Genomic DNA, 21,075 nt, shown 5'->3' with positions numbered 1-21,075 from the left:
TCACTATTGTTACCAGCGTAGCGAGCAGCAAAGTCACTTTTCCCCCCAATCCAGCAGGGATAGACTGCAGTATAGTTTGGAGTGAAATGTGTTTTATATTTTCTGTTTGTGCTGCACTGTATGTGGGTCTCTCTTGTGCACTCTCTCACGCTATCGCTATAAAAAGTGAATTCCAGAAATTTGAATATAATTTGTAGGCCTCAGGGAGACACAGAAGATGCACAAATGCACACACAGATTGTCTATTCCTTTTAGAGAAGTACTGGTAACAGAATAAAAGTTTCTGAAACAGTGGCATTCCTAACATCAGGTGTGGGCTAGAGCAGTGGAACTGTGTTCTCTGGATTGATGGTGTTCCGTCCGATACATATGGGATGAGCTGGGATGGTAACTATTGAACATCCTGAACTCATGAACACTCCTCACAGCAATGCTCTAAAATCTAGTAGAAAGTTCTCCCTGGACAGTAGAGACAGTTACTCCAACAACTTTTGTGTGTATTACACTGTGAGTGACAATTTGTGTAATTTAAAAATATTAAAAAAATATATATAATAAAAATGTTAATATCCAATTGTTTAAAAACAGCAACTAATGGAAAAGACCAGTTCCCCGCCTTTAGAATTTTAATTGTTGTTTACTGTTAAAAAAAGAAAAAAAGAAAAAAAACTTTTGAAAACAGATTTGCATTTCATAAACTGAAAAATGCCCTAAAAAGTCAGTAACAGTACACTTTTCATTATTTGTGTTTATAATTTGATTAGCTTTAATGAGACTTTTTGTTAATTTTGAAAGAAGCCAATAAACTTTTGAATTGTCCACAAATCCACCTACTCATCCACTCTTCTGGTCAGGGTGGTGGTGGGTGCTCACCCAGAATCATTAAGTGTAAAGCATTGTACAATATATTTTGAGGTATTGCAATATAAAAAAAAAAAACTTAAAAGGAATTTATCCAAACATTCAAAATATATATAGATTACTAGTACAGTATTCACATACTCACATATACCTTAATTTTTAAGGCTGTATTTGGTCCAATACTGAACACCAAACTCATACAGTTCAATTTAGTCTCAATGCTTGAACCTTGAACCATCACGTGTGTTTTTTACTGTACTTGGGAAGTAGCTGAGTTCTGATGAACTGAACAAGTCTTGTTTCTGTAAGAAACACTACAGTGACCACAGCTAGTAAACAAACCGCTCCAGTGGTGATGTGAGCCAGTCTCAGGAACCAGCCGTGATCACAGCAGAACATTCGCTGAAAGACACACAGGACAAAACCAAATCAGAATCACTGATCTCACAGAACATTCTCACACACACACACATAACTAATTACTATTCAAATATTTACCTCTGAGAAGGCTGTGAGGACGGAGCTTATCACAAGAGTAATTAGCAGAGCAGGATGTGGGCGGAGTCCAGCCAAAGGGGTGTGGTCACTGTGCTGGAAGAATCTGTGTATGTAAATTATACTATGCATGATTCGCAGACCCATGTTACAGCAGTTGGCCAGGATGAAGCCCACGCCCCCAAAAAGCCAAGTCAGCCAATAGGAAAGCAGCAGGAAGGATGCAGAGAGGGCCAGCATCACCAGGTTATACCTGCAAACATACAAAAATGATGCAGATATGTGCAGAAAATGCCTACAAGGACAACACCAGAATTAATTTATACACATATACCTGTCCACTTCTTCTTTGCTCATGGCAGCAAAGACAAAACACTCCGTCACACCGTTGACGGCTAAAAGCAATACGTAAAAACTGTAGCACCGTAAAAGAGAAGGCCCTGAAACAAACAAAAACACACACACAAACAAACACACACAAAACTTAATGTCACGTCTTATCATTATATAATGCACAATAGGACTGGGTAATATGACCAAATACTCACATCTCAATATGTTTGAAAGAATTTAGGATATAGGGTATGATACGATAAGGCGACATAGCACAGGCATTTACATAACATTTAAAACTAAGATTTGATATTATGTATTTAGGAAAAGAAAATGTGCATCAGCAGCATGTAGAGGTGTTTACTAGAGGTAATATTAATCATATTAAAGGGTTGCACTAGGAGCAATTTGCAACTAACGCACATGACTGGGTATAAAGATGGGCAAAAAATAGTGGTATATCCAAAATCTTAACAATTTTATATTAAGGCACATTTTCTCAGTTTTCTCAAGATAAGATTTTCTCTGCCCTTCTTTGCTTCTGAGAGTCTCTGCGAATGACTTTTTCACACAAGTGGACTGTGCTCCCTCAGGACCTCATTTATGCATTAAAAAGTACGGTACTACTTTAAAATAAGCCTCCTTCATAAAAGGGTGTATAAATAGTTTATAAAGGAGTTTATTATATAGATTAAGTTATAAATACTTTAAACACATAAATGAGTACTTACAACATAAATATAAAGAACAAAAGTAACAATAACATCTAATAAAATAATATTGAAAGTCAGTTTAGTTGTTTAATGTGTTATTGTAGCTAAATTAATAAAGTTATTAACAAAAATGTTAATGATGACTGATGGAAAAGACAAAATAAGATAAGCATCTGGTAACATCTGAGGTTTAACAGTATAAATAGATGTGGAATCTCTATTTTGTACATGACAGGTAACTGTTGGACTTCCTATTAATGCGTTGTAACTGCTTACTAATGGTTTACAAACTAATTAATAACATTAATAAACTTCCTTATAAAAATATATATAAACGCTTTATAAAGAAGCCCTAATTAAAAGTGGTAACAAAAGTGCATAGTTTAAGATGCAATATTATTCAGTGTTTACACAAATTCAGGAATTCAGATGGGACACATATATTTTCCACAACACCGTACACCTTACCTGTCCCACTGCTCAGAAGCTCTCCTCCATACATATCGAGGGCCAGGTGAGAATAGGAGTAACCAAACGCAGTGATAATCAGACCAACCAGGAGAACCAGCTTTAGCAGACATTCCAACACATCTGCAGCAATGGAAATCTCCTCCTGTAGACCAAACAGATGCTCATTTTTGCCTCCTAATAATTGTATTGCTGCATGAGTGAGACGGGTTGTACTGACCTGTTTTTGCTGTTGTGCATTTTGCCCTCGCTCTAACACTTTAGCGAAGAAAACATAGAAACTCTCCTCAATGGGCAGAAACAGAAAACGAGCCACCATCGAGCCAAGATTATTCACTATATCATACACGCCTAAAGAGATAAAAGGGACATGGAGAAAGTCAGTTGAATCTACAGGAATTTGTCATATTAAGCATATTAAGCTTTTTACTATGTTAATTATGAGGATAATGCACTCACCCTGGTCTCCAAAGTTGAGCACATTCAGAAAGGTCATTACATAGCGTTCACCTGTAGAATAGATACATTTAAACAACGCACCTTTAGAAATCTGGGGAATGCACAAAATATATAGGTATTATAATGCAACGTTATGTACAGTACCCTCTGTTAGTATCTGTTTGAGGAAGGATTGTTTGAAGAAACTCCATGTCAGTGTAGCAAGCTTCCAATTTATCAAAGGCTACAAACACAAAAACACACAATCATGCATCAGCTGGCAGCATTTTTCTTATGAAGTAAAATTCATTGTATATTATTAGGAAATACAAAATGACATGTACAGTTCAGTGGTTTTTAGCCTGGTTTGGGTGTGGTTGTGCTTTAAAATAAAAGATATGGCAACTTTGTTTTATAATTTACTCAGTTATCTTTCAGTAGTCCTTTATTTGCATCATAGGCAGAACTTCTGCTGCGAAAAATGCTTTCTTTGCAGTACTAAAACCTGGCTTGGCTATATGAAACTTATGAATAACAAACAGCAAATTAAATCTACGGTCACCTGTCCATTAACTTTGGTAGGTAGGAGCTGTGAAATGTTATGCAGGGGAAAGGCCTTCTTCTCTGCCTCTTCTGAGCCAAGGAAATGTAGGAAGTAAACAACATAACAGAGAAGCAGAAACCCTGCATACACACACTATTCACATATACACACACACAGGGTTACAAAGATTTAGATACAGCAATATAATGGAAATAAAAACACCACATAAACACCACACTACATAAAACTACATACATAGTCAATCTTACCTGGGCAGCAGAGAATATATAGAGACCCCACTGTGGGGCAGACACCACCATCACCACAGTAACAACACACTTTGCAATCATGGCTAAACTTTCAGCAACCACCTGTTTAAAAGATAAGAAATATATATATATTTTTACTTTTATTATACAGATGCAGGCTGTATAGCTTTTAACACAATTAATACAACTTAAATCAAACACTTGCCTTTAAGCGGACGAGCATGTGTGCGTGTGCAAGGACCCAGAGCGGCTCGGCCAGCAACTCTGTGAGAGCAGCCAGGCAGAAGATCCCCACTGCAGGGACATAATGTGGAATAGTCTGAGGATCTGGAGCCTGGAGGAGCCACCACCACACACACACCAGTAACACACCCCATAGGCAGCCTAGGGGCAACCTGTGAGCCAAAAACATAAAAAAATCAAACATTTACAAAGCTCATACAAACATTTAAAAATGAAACAATGCTACAATACTAATTTCCTGTTGTGGTCCTAAACACATAAATACAAAAAAAATAATCAATAAATCTCAATACCTAGGGTATGATTCAATATATTAAAATATATTGTGATACTGTAAGCAAGGCAAGATTTTGCAATTGTTTAAATAAAATTTTAAGAAAACTCGAATTAAAAAAATAATAATACAATGGCTGTGACCGAAATGGCTCCCTACTCCCTCATTAGTATTATGATTTATAGGGAAAGACTATTTAGTTTACTAAGTAATTTACTAAGTGAGTGATTCCGCACCGTTAGATACACAAACACTGAATGGCTGAATTAAATCTATATATAATCTATATCTATAATCTGAATTAAAGTTAGTAAAAGCTCTGAGCTATCTAAACTAGGGGAGACTAACTTTGGGCAAAACTACCTAATGCTAAGAAATTCCTGCCCAAAGGTTTAGGTAAACCTTGTACTAAATTTAATGTTGTAGATACTTGACCGGGCAAAGACATAGCTAGCCCTCCTGATGGAAACTAACATGAGCAGTGACTGTGTTATTTTGTAGCTTTAAGTAATGTCTTTCTCTATATTTCTGATTGCATAATAATATATATATTTTTGTTTATATAATTATTGATCTGTATATATTCAAGATAAAACATTTTATTTTAAGGCCATGTTGGAATAAACAATGGAGCCATTTTAGTCACAGCCACAGTCAAATTCATATTCATAAAATTCATCAAAAAAAAAAACTTTACTGTATATGCAATCAGAACAATGGGTTCTGATGACAGAATACAACAATATTATCTAGCAATCAGGGCTTAAACACAACACAAAAAAACACTGTCTGACACCAATTTTTACATGTAAACTAATTGACTAAAAAACAGTACTGTGTTTTGAGAATTTATACAGTAAAAAATTATTGATACATTGACATTTTGACATTTTCTTACACACCTATAACATAAATACAAAAATATGACACAAACATTTTCATTTAATTATTTATAAAAAAATAAATAATATACAAGTAAACTTAAGTTTATCTTGTTCTAAGTGAAACTAAGATTTTAAATATTATGACTTATTTCAAGTGACCAGTAGTGTGGTAATTTTCAGATTTACTTTTTATAGTATTTTTATGTGTTTAGTATTATTTTTTTAATGCAATATTAGAATATTATTAGATATTCTGCTATGTACACTAAAGACCTACGTCAGCCACAACAGGTTGATGACTTGTCTCCAGTCTCGCCCCGCCCCTTCTCCGCTTAGACACGCCCTCCTGAACGCTTCTCTGGACAGAAACACCAGGGTGGTATAGAGCAGCATCAACCTATAAAATACACACCAGTAAGTCTAACAATCAAAAACAACCAAAAAAAGAGCATGAACTCATGCACTCCTCACACACCTGACATTTACCACTCCGATCAACTCCTTAGACACGAAGCGTAGAGTGAAAGCATTCAAGAAGAAGGTCAGCAGGCGGAACATCACCTGAAACAGACATTAATGATAAAACACCAGTACCACCTTTCCCAGATCATCTACAGGTATGTTCCAATACCTCAGGACTGTAACTCACCTGCAGCAGGACGCTGTAAGAGGCTAGAGCTGAAGCACTCTTGAGAACCTCCTCGGAGCCCATGGTAAACTTTACACTGCTCAGATAACCACCAGTCAAACCAGCGAGACCCCCGCCGTCAGTATCCCGCTCACAGATTACACATAACTCTGATTATCTGGCATCATACAACATCAATACATGCCCTGCTATCTCAGCAGCGACTCACTCACAACACTTCCTGATCACCAAGACTGACAGATTTATCATTTCATAATAAGAGTACACAGCCCAACACTGAAAATCATGTGTATAACATATTTAAAGCACATATATATATATTATAAATTTATTATTTTACACATTATCTTTATCTGTTTAACGTCTCTGAAAAAATAAATGGCATCATAATTATCTACATTTTTCCAATGAAGTTAAAATGAACATGACATATCTTGTACTGTACACATTTCGTATGCAAAGACGTATGCACAGGCTCAATGTGTAAAACATAATTTACAGACAACTGTGCATAACATGTAGTTTTATAATGTTCAGGAAAAAACGCATTTCTTTCAAGAGACCTTTTTTTCATCCCAATGCACTGAAACAACGTTGATTCAGCATTGGCTCAACAATATGGTTTTACGTGTATGGTTTATATTTATGTTTAATGTTGTATTCTTTTCTTAGAGCCTGCACTGTGGTGTTGCAGTGTAGAAAGAGATATTCAAATAATAATTATTAATATAAATATTATTATTTGTGGGAAGCATCTTCTACCTAAAAGCACTGTAAGTGTAGAAAAGCTCAGCCCAATCTTTTAAAAGCTTTAAATGCAATTAAAAATTCAACATGAAACGAAACCCTATTAGGTTATGTTAAATAAAGGATCCATTATCAATCAATAAAAATCGTTTATTTAATGTAAATAAGCACTAAATCTGGGAATATCTGAAACAGACTTACCTGGTTACTTTTATTTTGACATTTTATTACAGTGACGTGCCTAAACATTTAAACAGGAAACGTGCGAGTTTTAGTGTTAAGAAGCCACGATGCTAGTCATTTTCGTAACATTTGGATTAAATTGATTATAGAATAATACTTATTCAGCTCGTTCTTCTCCCGTGTATAAGTCTGTTTGTTTCGCTATCTTTAATAAAATACTAATTTACAGTATATATATGCCCAATGTTTCTCTACAGGAGCCTCATCTCCCGCTAAACGAGTTCCTGGCAGGAGCAGATACCCATGACTGAGCTTCAACTGAAGGCCATTTGTGCAATAACTGGATCTGGACAGTGAGTGAAGATGGTAAACTCTGCTGACATTTTTATTTCTACTGCCCAGAGGTTTCTGTGCTGTGGGAATAAGAAGAAACGTCTTTCTTCACTGTCATGCCTTGATGTGGCTGTCCAGATTTTAGCAGTGGACCTGGGTCTCAAACCAGCTTTTCTATATGACTGCAATGCTGCCTCTGCAGAGCAACTCCTGCAGTATCTGAACTCACTACAGGACGCTGGACTGCTGACCACAATCCTGCAGGTGGTCTCTATTGATGGAAATAATCTGGTTGTGAACTCTGAGCTGATGAAGTCACACCTGGCTGAACTGATCTCAGAAAGGAGAATAATCACTGTGGATGTGTGTCCCTGGAAAGAGCAGCCTGCCATATGTGACATGGAGAGCAGATCTGTGGAGATGATTAAAGCCATTTCAGAGTTATTTCTGAATAAAGCTGACAAAGATTCTTCCGTCTGCATGTTACCAGAGCAGATGTATGATCAGTGGAACTTGTGCACACTTTTTGGGATCATTTTAGGCTATCCTGCTACTTATTGGTTTGATCAGAGCCAGAATTTTGAGAACTGTCTGAAAATGACCCCCCTGGTGGTCTACAAGGTTTGGGTTTGCTGGGAAGCTGGTGATAAAAAGCACTGCAGTTGTCTTTACTCATTCAGTGTTCCTGAGATATTGTGGTCAGAAGTTCACGCTTATATACAACAATGGACTGAGCTTTTAAGTGACAGATTTAGTAAGCAGAAGGTTCTGACTGAGCTCAGTTTTTCTCAGGAAACTGTTGTTTTGCCCTCTGTAGCTCTCTAAGTGCCTTGTTACAGAGCCATGTGATATAAAACTGAAAGCTGGTATAAAATAAAGGACTTGGCAAACATTTTATGTAAACCAAGCTGCAAAAACAGTTTGTTTTAAATGACTTTTTCTCTGATGTTAAAAGAACCACTTTATTTACATTTTTTTTACCAGTCACAAAGGTGCAGTAACAAACGGACAGTTTGTGTCCAGTCTATGTGAAGAAAAAAAACGGGTGGTAAAAGTTAATATTAAAATGCAATAAAAGTTAAATACAGGAAATGGGCCTATTAGGTGTTCTAAAAAAAACGTGGCTTTCATTTATTGAACTCTACTGATGAGAAGATTGTTTTTGGTGACAATGGGATGGGCATTTTGGGATAATGCCCATGGAAGCTAGACAATATAAGCATTATCAGCAGAAATGTACTTGAAAAATCAACATAGTCACACAATTCTCATTATTTAAAATGTTTATTTTATGAGCAGGACAAATAAAAACATCTGACCTCTGCTGTACAATACATATCAGCATTAATAATGCAGCATATGAATTTAAAGTTTTATTTCCAGCAAAATATCAATGACAGGTAATACAGTACAAACAGTTCCACTCATTACTCTTTAAAAGTTATGTAGTCTGGAAGTAAATTTGCTGAATGTCACACTCTTACATCCTATGAGGACTTTTAAGCTGTAATTCCCTAACATACATTTGCACAACCCGCAAACTTAAATTTCCATATTTAGCTCACTAATAATAACTCAATAATTTTAATTAAATAAAAGAATGACACATTCACCATTAACAGATCAGCCAAATTCAGAAAACAGTCCTAAACAGCTTTACGTGTCTTCTGTTTGTTCCATTCTGAGGTAGAATCCAACTCTTGTACAGGAGCAGCAATGACAAAACAGTAAAAGGAGCTATATATCATGTAACAATTTGTTGCACTCTTTTTGGTGATAAAAATAACCATTTTAAAAGGTTTAAGCCTCTAAATTGTTATTTGAGGTGTCATGATTCTAGATAGAACCACTGCCCTTATGAAAGGAGCCTTGAAACACCCTCCAACCCCCTTTATTTATTATTTTTTACAGTGTACTGGGTGATTGAAACAAGATTCCAGAGTCAGGTGCCTGAGCAGAAATCCCCTCTCTCCTCTTCTTAGCTGGCATTAAGAGATGATAGCACTTCTCCACAGCGGGCACTCACTTTAAGCTGAGCAAGGTGGTCAGCCCTAGTAGGGCCAATGTTCAAGATGGCCACTGGGATTTGTCTCTCTTTGGCAGCTAAAAGGAAGCGATACCCAGAATACACCTAAAAAAAAACAGCAGAGAAGTCTTGCATAAACAATGTTCGATTCCTTGTATGAATCTGGGGTAAACTGTATTATCAATAATTAGAATTTTCACCATGATGTACCTTTTTGTCATTCATTCTGGCTTGTTGTGGCTTGTTGTAATGTTGGTCAAACAAGTAAAACTGTTCATACTGTTAAATTAAATTATTAAGAATAATCATAATGTACTTAACCATTTGCTAAAGATTCATAATACAGCTTACTTATTCTGTGGCCAGAGACTGAACCCTTGATATGTAACTGTTCTTAGTGCTCACCTGCAGTGAGGATCCAGCCACAAGCAGAGCGTCACACTCAGCCAACTTGTTGTGCACAAACTCCACTGTTGCACGAGCCACTGTATCACCAAAAAATGTTACTTGAGGTTTGAGGATGCCTCCACAGGCCTGGCATGCAGGCACCCGGAAGTGCAGCACCTGCTCATCCTCCAGCAGCACGTCTCCATCTGGTGCCACTGCCCCTGCACTCGCTTCCCAGCCTGGGTTTAGAGCAGCAAAACGATTCTGCAGCTCCTCACGAGCCGTTAGCTGACCACATCCCAGACACACCACCCTGAAACGTACACAAAAATCAAGAAAAATTTAAAATGAGAGAAAACAGGTCTACTGACAGGTGCTTTGTAAAGCAGGTGTGCTCAATCCTGACCATGAATATTCCTCAATCCAATATTTTAGTATCTGTGTGTTGTGGAACAAATTGGTTTATGGTCAGGGTTGGAACAGGGAATCCCTGATATAAGACAAGTCAAGACGAAATTACTCAGGCTTGCATACCTCAGTTGCTTTCAAGACAAGGACGCTTGTGTATTAACAAATAAAAGGCAAAATTAAGAACAGCATAAATCTCTATATGGTCATATTTTCCGTCTTACCTGTGGGAACAGCCGTGCAGCTCAGTCAGCCCCTGGTGTCCTGCCTTAGAATGCAAGGCATCAACATTCTGAGTGACAAGCCAGTGAACTTTGCCCTTCCTCTCCCAGTCCCTTAAAGCATAGTGAGCTGAATTGGGCAGGTGGGACGAGAACTGTGGCCACCCCACATAGTTCCGGGCCCAGTAACGCTGCCGGGCTTTGGCACTGTGCACAAACTCAGAGTGCTGCAAGGGCCGGCGGTCTGTCCTTGCATACAGTCCCACACCCTCTGACCGATAGTCAGGGATTCCAGACTCTGTGGACAGTCCTGCTCCAGTCATCACAAAGAGGCGAGAGGCCTGCGATACAAATGTCTGGAGCTGCTCCAATGTGCTTTTGTTAACTGAGCTGCTGGCTGGAACAAAACGAGGAGCTGAGGAGGCTGATCTGCTCATTGTAACACAAGGAGGCAGAGTTCGCCATGACAGAAGCACCTGGAAGGACACAGGAAATTAGACTTTAAAGGGATCCTTTATATAGTGTTCCCCTTATCTCAGTTGTAGTCATATGAAAAAGAGAGGTTTTTGAAGTGTTCTCCTTTAGAGTTACATTTTAGGGCTATTGTAGTTAGCTGCACTTCAGGGTTAACCAGTCAACTGTCTGACTAAAGCAACACAGACTTGGTAATACATAAGAGTAAAGTCTAAAGAAAGTCTGTAGACTTGCATCAGTTATTCAAATAGTATGGCTAAATTTGGCTTTCTGTATGTATTCCCCGTTCTTGTTCTGGTGTTGCAGTCATAGAGATAGTACTACAATCATTGGCCCTTACCATTTAAGGCTCTAAATAGGAATTTAAATGTAGAAAGTCCTCCACATGGAAGAAAAGCTCTGGCTGAAATATATATTATTTTGAGATACTAAGTATTTTAAAAAAAATGAAACAGCATCTCAAAAACTTAGTATCTTAAAATAATGGGATAGCATTAAAAATGACTTGGACTCTCAAAATAATAAGATAGAATCTCAAACTAACTACTTACTCTCTCAAAATAATGAGAACGTCCTAAAATAATGACTTAAAATCTCAACATAATAAGATAATATTTTAAAACAATCAGATAAAGCCTCAAAATATGACTTAGCATCTTACAATAATGGCTAAGTATTTCCAAATAAATGAGATAGCAATTTACTTCATAATTGTTTTTTATTATTTTAGGTGGTGGGAAAGGGATTCGATAAATGACCTTTAATAAGAACACAGCACTGCACACTGATTCTGATAAGATAGCAAACCTAGTTAACCTAACGTTACTGTTTTCATAACTCACGATGCCCTGTCTGCTTGACATATAACTAAATAACCTCCATAGCCTGACATTTCAAAGATGTCATTTGTAAAGTGCAGCAGGAGTATTGCCACTGAAGTCGTTTAGGTGTGTTAAAGTTATATTTATGAGTGTAACAGCAGAGAAATGAAGATATAAACTTACCGATACAGAAAACATTGTCCACACACTTCACTACACTGCCTACATTGTTTGGGACTGTTGTTGCGCGTCATTGAAGTCATTTCCGCCTCACAAACTGTTCGTGCATTCTGGGAAATGTAGTTCTGAAGCGGTTTACCCGTCGTGGACGCCTACTGCGTACAGGGAGGTGACGATCCTACAAATCAGTGCTAAAAACGATTGTTTTTGGCTTATTTGTCATTTCTATCCATTTCTCAAGCTATTGCTCATTGCTGTGATATTAAAACATGCTTAAGGCTCATTAGATCATTCAGACATAATACCACAAGTGTATTAGTAATTTATTATGCAGCAGACACATGAAAATATATTGCCACATTCTGTCTTCAGGTTGTTCAGAATATGCTGCATACATCTTGGTTGCAAAACTTCAGAATGTCTGTTAAATAAAAAAATAATACTGATATTAGTTCAAACAAACAAAACAAAAAAGTGTTCAATAAATCAATGTAATTATATACAATATGTAAACAGATATTACTATTCAGTTATGACATCAAGCAATGGCTACCATCTAGAAAAGTGTGAGTGTATGGTTGTCGCCTTACCTGAATGTGTGCAGTTAAAGATGCTTTCTGCCTGTGAATAGAACTCCTCTCCCAATATAGTGCGGTAGTCCTTGTGGCTGGTGTGGACCAGACATTGTGTAGCATCTTTAAAAATCAGATCACTTTCACCGTACTGCTGAGACTTAAACATATGGAACTCAGAATCTGGACGTGCTGCAGTGGCCTCCTGTGGGACAGAAGTCAATGGTTAATGTACTTGTCACTAAGTTTTTCAAAAACGGTAGAAACAAAAATAGATAAATGTAATGATTTTAAGACTAAACAAAGTTCATAAAATTGTGCTCTTTTAATAGTGTTTAATATCCAAAGAAACCATCAATGTTCAGATTACAAAATAAACTGCATAATACATGTTCTATCAAACTCTTGATGTAATAAGGACATAGGTTTGAGACCTGTGACTTCATGAGGAAGTCGTAGATGCGAGCAATCAGTACAGGTCTTGTCATCACAGTGTTGGGTGGGATGGCTCCCAGATTACAGCTCTTCCACTCTGTCAGTGCAGCACGCCCTCCGTCCCCACACAACAGCTCAAAATCCCAGGAAAGCCAGCCCTCTGCCCAGCCACTGCTGTTCAGATCTGACAGTCAAACATTATGAAAATGCAAGTCACGTGACTATTTTGTCTCTCATGTATCCTTTCATAATAAAAATGCATTCTCCACAGGACATACAAAGCTATTAACTGTTAAGTACTTTTTAACATGCTTGTTGAAATTACACATTTTACCAAAAACTTACACAATGTCAATTAGTAATAAATAACAATAAAGTGCAACTTACTTTTGATGTTACTCTCCAAGTTGTGGTGTTCTATAAATGCAACATCTCCATAGCTTTTCCCACTTCGATCTCCAACCAGGCACCTTAAACAGAGTGAAGAAATGCATTCTAAAAGTACGCTCAATCAGATATGCATGGTAATGTAAGTAACATTTGCAGAAAAGTCACATAAAAGTCTGATAAACACAAACAGTTTCTCTTACCTCAGTGCTCCAATGTTTCCATAATAGCGTTCATTGTGGTTGTCAGAGCAGCGTTTGGTGGCTGCTTCTTCTGTGCCACCTAAGCACACTTTACACAGATTGCCTTGACCTCCTGGCAAACAGCCCTTCCAAAACACCTCAGAGTACACTAAATAACACAGATTCACCACCATAGATATATTTATATGAAATTTATGAAATAAACAGTTTACTTACATTTAGTGATAATTAATTATTTGAAGTGTTTTAAATCTTGAGCAGGTGATCAGCATGCATTTCTTTTAAGAAGAAACTGTAATACCTTTATCTGGTTCACAGGAGGCGCTGTTGTTATGTTCTGTGCTTAGTGTGTATTTTGCGGGCAGTACCCAGCCAGCAGGACTGTACATGTGTCCATGGCAGGAACGTCGGCCACCCATATTACCAAAATACACGCTTCTGCTAGAGCGTCGGACCACCGCCACACCATACACTGATGGCAAATCTATAGTCAGAGTGAAAAAAAAAACACATTCTATTTAGAAGTCACCATCACTTTATATGATTAAAATATACTATATGCCCCTTCTAATGAATGCATTAATTGCTGACATTCATGTGCAGATGCACACAAACAGTTTGTCTTGTCCTAGTAGAGAAGTATTGCACATACAATAAGGCTTTCTTAAGCAGACAAACATTAACATATTGACAACATGCCTATTGCCAGGTGTGAGCTAGGGTGCTATAAAGGCCTCCTGCATTTAGCTGAGGGAGCAGTGGAATAGTATTCTCTGGAATGATGGGTCTCCATCCAATATTCTGTCTGACACATCACATTTGCAACCAGTCACAATAGAAAGAGTAGAAACCAGAGGCAGAACCAGGCTTGCCTACTCATTTGGTAGGCTTTCCACTTTCTTAAAGACCACGTGTGTCTCAGTCTAGGAAAAAATATTTTTCCACAAAAACGTAGTTTGTCCAAAAATTTTATGTTTCAACAGTAAAAGCGTAGTTACTGCAGAGGGTCTCTTCAAGCCAAGACTCTAAATCTTTTAACTCCTAAATCCCCCCCCCCCTTACTATAGAACAGAATAATGTTGTAAAAATTGTTTTCTGAGAGGAATTGGTAGAATTTGACAGAATGTTGCACGGACAATGAGGATGTGATTCTGGCTCCATAGCCAACATTTTGGCTTCATTTCTACAAAATGGAAGAGAATAAAAGTATGGCATCAATAAATAACTTTATAGGTCCTTTAGTCTCCATTTACCTTTAGTCTCAAAATGACCTTCTTCTCCTTGAGTGAATTCACATTTCTCCCCTTTTGAACAGGAATGGTCAAAAATTAACACAATATATACAGAATATATTATATATTTAAATTTTTTTGCAAAATTAACAAACAATCCACACTGTACATGGGATTATATTTACCATAATACTCAGTCACTACAGGTACAAGACCACACTTTCCAGCGATAAAGGTGTGTGTAGCATCCAGGGACACAGCATCCACTTCATCCCTCTGTAAGAAAAGAGAAATTATATTAGGAAGCATGTCAACTGATTGTGTGCTTTCTCCCATACTAATAACAATATTAAACACTTGTCTCAATATGTTACTCAGAGCATTTCTGTAAAGGACAGAACAGAGAGCAATAATAAAGAGAGCTGCAACAGGAGATAATAATTTACTCTTATTTATCAAATATTGACAATTCCTTCAGTATTATGCAAATATCCGGCAATATTATTCACACTAATACACTCTTTCTTTTATTCTGTTGCTTTAATTATCTGAAATGCTGAGGAAATGTTTAAATGTTTTGCTACAATTGCCAACAATTAGCTTTGCCTTACTGGACCTTGATCTTCTCAATGCAGTCACTCATAGATGAGGCCCTTACACACACCAGAGGATCTGATTTAATACTGAGAGCCCACTGCTCACACTTCTTCTGTTCAGCATGACTAATACAGCACCACCTCACCACGCTGTCCTCCAGTGAACTGCCTAAGCACACAAATGCACACACACAGTTCTATGATGATAATTAGATGGAAGTTGCAAAAATATCATGGCCACAAAAAGCATACAAAAATGAGATTCAGAGATTCAGCAGGTTGAGAAAGGAAGTACCTTCATGTCCAAGGCCCTTAAGCAAAGCCACATAGTCCAGTCCCAGAACTTGACTGATGTCCATGTCTTCCTGCAGGACAGTCAGCTTGTCAGTCACATCACTGAAGAGCAGGTCATTTGTGCCATAAACTGATGAATTAAAAAGCTGAAAACGCTGACGCTCTCTTCCCCTCCAACCAAATGCCATCTAATAAACAGAATAAACATAACAGAATTAATGTTAGAAAGCATTAAAAAGATCAGAAGAATAAAAGGCAATATAAAATAATGCACACTGATACCTGAGAAGCTGTTAGGAACTTGCGGGCGATCTTACGGTTATTCAGCCTCGTCACCACGCCTCTACCAGGGCCACGCCCAAGATTGCACTTCCTGAAATTGCTAAGTGGAGCACGAGTCCCATCTGTGCACAATAACCGGTACTCATCCTTCTCACTGTCTGTAAGGCCCCAAGATTTTAGAACAAATAGGAAGAGAAATTGGACAGAAAGGAAGGATGAGCAGAAGAACACTGAAACTGTTAAAATTGGGAATATTTAATTAAGTCTATTAAAGAAATGATCAGTTATTCAAATATTTAACAACAAATATTAGCATCTCCACATACTTCACAGCTGTGCATTTGAATTTTTTTAACCTGCATGGACCAACATTTAAAAATAGAACCCATCATCTCCTGTTAGATTGCAAAACAATTGAAGAATGGCTATTCAAAAGGACATGTTAGTCAAAAAGGACACTAGTACTGTCAGGCAGGTGAACAGTGAACAGTGAACTATGACTAAGAAGTTTAATGTTAGTTAGGCTATATTAGTAATAATTGCTTTAGAAATAGTAAGTGAAATGTGACAACAATGATTAGCTACTAGGTGAATGAAGCAGCATAAAGACCAGGTACAAATAAATAAAAAAATAAGCATGTTTCTGTTAACCATCTATACTGTCCAGAACGGTGTGATCCACAAAAGCCACATCTCCGACTCCAGCTTTTAGGCACCTAAAAAAAAAACAGAGGGAACATGAGCGAATGGGAATTAATCATTTAAAAGATACTTAAACTGGCACACCAGTTACCAGTTTCAAAATCAAAATGGAAAGGTTTTTTGTGTGAAATGAATAGTTGTCATTATAACAGGGCCGAAATACAGAAAAGGCTAATATCCAGAAAAAAAAAACTTTTACAATATAGGAAAGAAAAATAAACAAACATAGAGCTAACACAACTACAAGCAGGATCAGATTACACTGATCTGAAAGATTTAGTTACTCAACATCACATAATCACATAATGTTTCATCCTTACCTAAATGCTCCTTGGTTGTTGTAGAACGGTTCACTATGAGAAGTCTCACAGTGGAAGTTTTTCTGGGGGTTATATGATTTTTGACCCTGGCACTGGGAACACAGGCTGAGTGCCATGGCAGCTGCTCCGGGCACACAGCTGGCATTGAAGAAGGCACTAACCGCTAGCAAAAGACACAAACATTTATACAGTTAAACAGTTACACATAGTATATAAACCCAAAAATACAAATAGATATTCATTAAACATATTCAGAAGCTAAAAAACAAGCTAAACTTTCAGCCTAGAGCCACTTGGCCACCCATTATAGAGTAGCAGTTAATGGAGCAGAAGGAAAATGATTAAATGGTCATTAGTATTGGCTGTCTGGAAGCAAAGTATATGATTACAGCTTTCCAAAAGATCCAGACATTCAAAAAGATTGGCGGCATTCTTTTTCTACATTCTTCAGGAACTCAAATAGGATAAAAATGGTGGAAAATTGTTATTTAAAAATAAATTGCAATGAACATTTAAGCCCAATATATCAAACTTTTCCCTTTTAGGAAAAAAATAGGAAATTTAAAAAAGGGAGACATTTTTGATGTATGTTTTTCATTGGAAGGGCTCTGTTGGAATATAAAACTGAATAATGTAAGACCTTAAATGTTTCTTTCCATCTTTACTACATAACAGTCTCATATAATTACCCTGACTGAGAGGCTGTTCCTCAGCCCAGGGTAAGTAGTTGCGGGAGAGGAGATGACCTAATGGCAGACTCCAGCCTGCAGTCCATCGAGCTCCACTGTGACAGCTCCGTATGCCTTTCAGAGAGCGGATATCTAATAAGCTAGAGTTCCTCACTACCGCCACGGCCAGGATACAGCCACCTGTAAAAGATCAGGTGAATATTAAAGTATCAAGCAGCTCAAAGCATATGGTACTACAATAACTTTATTTTTTATTATTTAATAGTTTATTTAACAGGGACAGTGTACATTATTTAACATTACTGTAATGCACCAGAATTAGCCTAAAGTCTATTTTTCATCCGTTGTCCCTGGACAAATCTTGAAATTGTCTAGCTAAAAAAAACAACATGAAAGTATAATGAACAATGCAATTATAAAAGAGCAATAAAACAGATATAACACAGTGTATAAGTTTCCTAAACTACAGCTGTAGCTAAAAAAAGGTACTTTTCCCAAGGGAAAAAAAACGTATATATACTACTTCTTAACAACTTCTTGTATATCATACAGGATATACAAGTGAACTATAGAAATAACCTATATTTCCGCATTGATTACTATGGTCTGATCATTATTTTTTGAGCACATTCAGAAAACATCCACATTGCAGGCTAGAAAATGTAAGTAACCTCTTAATTTTTTAACCTGTACTTTTCCGTATAGCAGCGATCACATCCACCAAATGTAAAAAAAAATAAAAATCTGTGTGTAAATCAGTAAAGGTTTGGTATGGGTATGTACACATTTAGAAGACAGACACGCAAGATGAGGAATGTATATCTTTACCATCAATATAGATCTCTTTGGCCACTGCCATGAGACCAAACTGCTTTACTGCAGAGTAAACCTCTCCTGCATCCAGAGTTACCAGGTCAGCTTTATTAGCCTGATAGAACAAGAAGACAAGAATGTCCAATCTTGAGAAAAATCTTGAGACATCACTAAGACCATCATGACCACCTCAGGACAAGTTTCAAAGATACTCAAAACACTATAAAGATAAGCAGAGGCGTTCTGCCACAAAATATGATTATAGAATAGCATCCTGCTGTACAAAATTAATAACCCACCCGTATTTTATTGATACAGTCGGCTGTGCTGTAGGCCTTCACACAGGACAACCGTGCGAAAGCTGTCACTGCAATAGGAGGTAAAGCAGCTACTAGTGCTTTAGCCAGGTCTGCACACTTCCTCTGCTCTGGCTCTGAGACTGTACACCAGCGCATCTTCTTACCTGTGTTACACAATCACACATATATGCAACAAATAAATAGTAGCAAAGATTACACTGTTTACTGGATTAACAAACCTCACTCACTAACTAAGGTGCTACACAGGATTATTTAAGCAGTGCTATAGCAGGAGAGATGCATTTTGGCAACCAAAAATACTTGACCGATAAGTACAGTCTCTGTGTACCTATTTTACGGTTTCTTCTAACAGAGAAATGGAGGATGTTCTAAGCAAGCCCACACTCCACCTCATCCTCCTCCTCTGGCAGCACCCAAAGCTTAGAGCTGTCAAGCGGAAGGTTTACATTCATTTGTACAATCTACTCACACAAATTAAATGAAATAAAGTGTTAAACATCATTATCATGCTATGAAACAGTTTACTACCCTATAGGATGTGAGCTGTACAGAGCTAGTTAATAATATTAGCTGAGTTTACTTAGCTTTAGCATTTGTTTTTTTGGTGCTGCATTTTGAAATCAAGGGTAACAAGCTACATTTCCATTTACTAGAATAGCACTGCTGAAGTGCTATTCTAGTAAATTTCATGATTAAATTAGCACAACTGAGGTAAATGTATTGTGCTTTGTTGGTAAGGGTTAGGTTTAGTGTTAGTATTTTTGCAAAGATACAGAAATACATATAGGCTATTTAATGTACTTATAAGAAATTGTAAGAAAATAGCCAAATGAATGTAAAACTGCAAAAAGTATATATATATTTTTTATTTAAATGCTTTTGGACAAAAAACTTTGGAGAATTAGGAGTTCAAATTAAATTGATGTCTTTAACACCTTCATTAGGTCCTCACACGTCCATGCTTTATGTTTAGTCTAGGATGGTTGAAACAACCATTACCAGATCTGATCTACCTGATATGTCTAAAAGTTTTAGCCACCTGCTCATTCAACTAAAATCTGCAATCAAATCAAGGTGTATCAATAGGCAGGTTGCCCTCTTTTTGCTTCAGTAACAGCCTTCTATAGAAAGACTGGCTGGATTCAGACACATTAGCACTATGAGGTCAGATGTACTGATGATGTTCTGAAGGACAAACACCCCTCAAACTCATCCCAAAGTAATAGTCAGTAAAAAACTGACCCTTAATAATTGCACAGATACTTCAGACTCAGTTGTAGCTGCTTCAGAATTAGATATATTACATACTCAGGATCTCATATTACTGGTAAAGGAATACTTATACAATCTGTCTGGGCACCACTAAATAATAACTTACGTGGTTTGAAAATGTGATTTTCCAAAAACCAGATTAAAGCAATTTAAGCATCTTTAATAAATAATAGCATTGAAGGTGAGGTTTAATCCAAGACTACCGGTACACATAATCCATGTCTATGATTCTAACCTAATCTAAACACTAATGTAACACCTTTTTTTTTAAAGGAAAAACTTCAAAATTAAATAAGCAAGGTTCACTGCATTATTTTTCAAAGAAAAAAATTTGCAATTTCCCCTTTTACAGAGCCCCCAAAAAACAAACAAGACTAGTATGTATTCACAATAATTAACAGAATAAAAGAAGAAAAAGAAAAAGTACAATCCTGCAGTTTCCATTGCTGTAACTACTGTGTACTTACCCCAACTGACAGCAGAGATGTAGAGAATGAAAATAAGTCCACTTATTCCCTTCATCATGGCATGATCTGATGGAAAAGAGTCTGCAGCAAGCTAACTCATGAAAACGAGATCAGCCTGGCTGTTTGTGCTTGGTCTGGACTCACTCACTGAACTATTGGGCAATAAGTGTGTGTTTTCATAGTGAAAGTTTTTGGGCCTGAGCACATATGGAAAGAATTACAGCAGAACTCTGTCACACTGACGTTTCCAGACATCTCACACTGTGTGCAAGCTTTTTCAGTTGTTCCACAAGCCAACGCATTAGTGATCTGAATTTGTATTTAATGTCTAACATTTAATCAAATATAAAAATATGGAATCTTTTGGTGCCAAGCTCAAGCAGCAATTAGTAGTTAGGAAAAGAAGGATATTTTAAAATCATTTATAACAATCCTTTTTTTATTACAAATAAAGAACCAACAACAAAAAAGTGGAAAATGGACACAAAATATAGAATTCTACAAAACACCACTTATATTCCTGAGAGATTCAATGGCTAT

The 21,075-nt window shown here is 37.0% G+C and overlaps 4 protein-coding genes across 4 annotated transcripts; 1 reads left to right on the top strand and 3 right to left on the bottom strand.

Moving 5' to 3' along the window:
• Window positions 1-608: 608 nt before the first annotated feature.
• rft1 (RFT1 homolog) lies at window positions 609-6,397 on the bottom strand. Its single transcript, XM_007254322.4, has 13 exons — window positions 6,172-6,397; window positions 5,998-6,083; window positions 5,800-5,919; window positions 4,327-4,516; window positions 4,122-4,223; window positions 3,871-4,005; window positions 3,474-3,552; window positions 3,330-3,380; window positions 3,091-3,221; window positions 2,871-3,015; window positions 1,691-1,796; window positions 1,360-1,609; window positions 609-1,263 (listed from the first exon to the last, which is right to left on the bottom strand). Exons 1-13 carry the CDS (start codon window positions 6,232-6,234, stop codon window positions 1,099-1,101), a joined length of 1,623 nt encoding a protein of 540 aa, XP_007254384.2. The 5' UTR covers window positions 6,235-6,397; the 3' UTR covers window positions 609-1,098.
• Window positions 6,057-8,353, top strand: c5h1orf74 (chromosome 5 C1orf74 homolog). Its single transcript, XM_015607116.3, has 2 exons — window positions 6,057-6,139; window positions 7,359-8,353. Exon 2 carries the CDS (start codon window positions 7,465-7,467, stop codon window positions 8,257-8,259), a length of 795 nt encoding a protein of 264 aa, XP_015462602.2. The 5' UTR covers window positions 6,057-6,139; window positions 7,359-7,464; the 3' UTR covers window positions 8,260-8,353.
• A 346-nt stretch (window positions 8,354-8,699) lies between these two features.
• On the bottom strand, window positions 8,700-12,227 carry sirt4 (sirtuin 4). The gene is made up of 4 exons (XM_007254320.4): window positions 11,955-12,227; window positions 10,480-10,952; window positions 9,866-10,160; window positions 8,700-9,565 (listed from the first exon to the last, which is right to left on the bottom strand). Exons 1-4 carry the CDS (start codon window positions 11,967-11,969, stop codon window positions 9,413-9,415), a joined length of 936 nt encoding a protein of 311 aa, XP_007254382.3. The 5' UTR covers window positions 11,970-12,227; the 3' UTR covers window positions 8,700-9,412.
• Window positions 12,228-12,261: 34 nt separating this feature from the next.
• On the bottom strand, window positions 12,262-20,775 carry sxph (saxiphilin). The gene is made up of 17 exons (XM_007254318.4): window positions 20,536-20,775; window positions 18,776-18,939; window positions 18,492-18,591; window positions 17,664-17,843; window positions 16,975-17,137; window positions 16,604-16,668; window positions 15,953-16,110; window positions 15,672-15,858; window positions 15,397-15,545; window positions 14,966-15,056; window positions 14,802-14,852; window positions 13,850-14,032; window positions 13,549-13,696; window positions 13,346-13,428; window positions 12,958-13,142; window positions 12,542-12,728; window positions 12,262-12,372 (listed from the first exon to the last, which is right to left on the bottom strand). Exons 1-17 carry the CDS (start codon window positions 20,591-20,593, stop codon window positions 12,329-12,331), a joined length of 2,196 nt encoding a protein of 731 aa, XP_007254380.3. The 5' UTR covers window positions 20,594-20,775; the 3' UTR covers window positions 12,262-12,328.
• Between the last annotated feature and the right edge of the window lie 300 nt (window positions 20,776-21,075).

The sequence above is a fragment of the Astyanax mexicanus genome, chromosome 5, assembly GCF_023375975.1.
Source record: "Astyanax mexicanus isolate ESR-SI-001 chromosome 5, AstMex3_surface, whole genome shotgun sequence".
Taxonomy (NCBI): domain Eukaryota; kingdom Metazoa; phylum Chordata; class Actinopteri; order Characiformes; family Acestrorhamphidae; genus Astyanax; species Astyanax mexicanus.
The sequence above is the reverse complement of the archived record's forward strand: the minus strand, read 5'-3'. Positions and strand labels throughout refer to the sequence as shown.

Excerpts from the sequence above, each read along its gene's own strand:
- c5h1orf74 (XM_015607116.3), top strand. The coding sequence starts at position 7,465 with ATGGTAAACTCTGCTGACATTTTTATTTCTACTGCCCAGAGGTTTCTG.
- sxph (XM_007254318.4), bottom strand. The coding sequence starts at position 20,593 with ATGATGAAGGGAATAAGTGGACTTATTTTCATTCTCTACATCTCTGCT. Across the intron at positions 18,592-18,775 it reads ACTGTATCAATAAAATACGG|GCTAATAAAGCTGACCTGGT; the intron begins GTGGGTTATTAA and ends TTGTTCTATCAG. Across the intron at positions 15,057-15,396 it reads ACTGCATTGAGAAGATCAAG|AGGGATGAAGTGGATGCTGT; the intron begins GTCCAGTAAGGC and ends CTTTTCTTACAG.
- rft1 (XM_007254322.4), bottom strand. The coding sequence starts at position 6,234 with ATGGGCTCCGAGGAGGTTCTCAAGAGTGCTTCAGCTCTAGCCTCTTAC. Across the intron at positions 4,517-5,799 it reads ATCAACCTGTTGTGGCTGAC|GTTGCCCCTAGGCTGCCTAT; the intron begins GTAGGTCTTTAG and ends TTTGGCTCACAG. Across the intron at positions 1,610-1,690 it reads AGCAAAGAAGAAGTGGACAG|GTATAACCTGGTGATGCTGG; the intron begins GTATATGTGTAT and ends GTATGTTTGCAG.
- sirt4 (XM_007254320.4), bottom strand. Across the intron at positions 10,161-10,479 it reads CTGCACGGCTGTTCCCACAG|GGTGGTGTGTCTGGGATGTG; the intron begins GTAAGACGGAAA and ends TGTACGTTTCAG. Across the intron at positions 9,566-9,865 it reads TGGCTGGATCCTCACTGCAG|GTGTATTCTGGGTATCGCTT; the intron begins GTGAGCACTAAG and ends GTTTTTTTTTAG.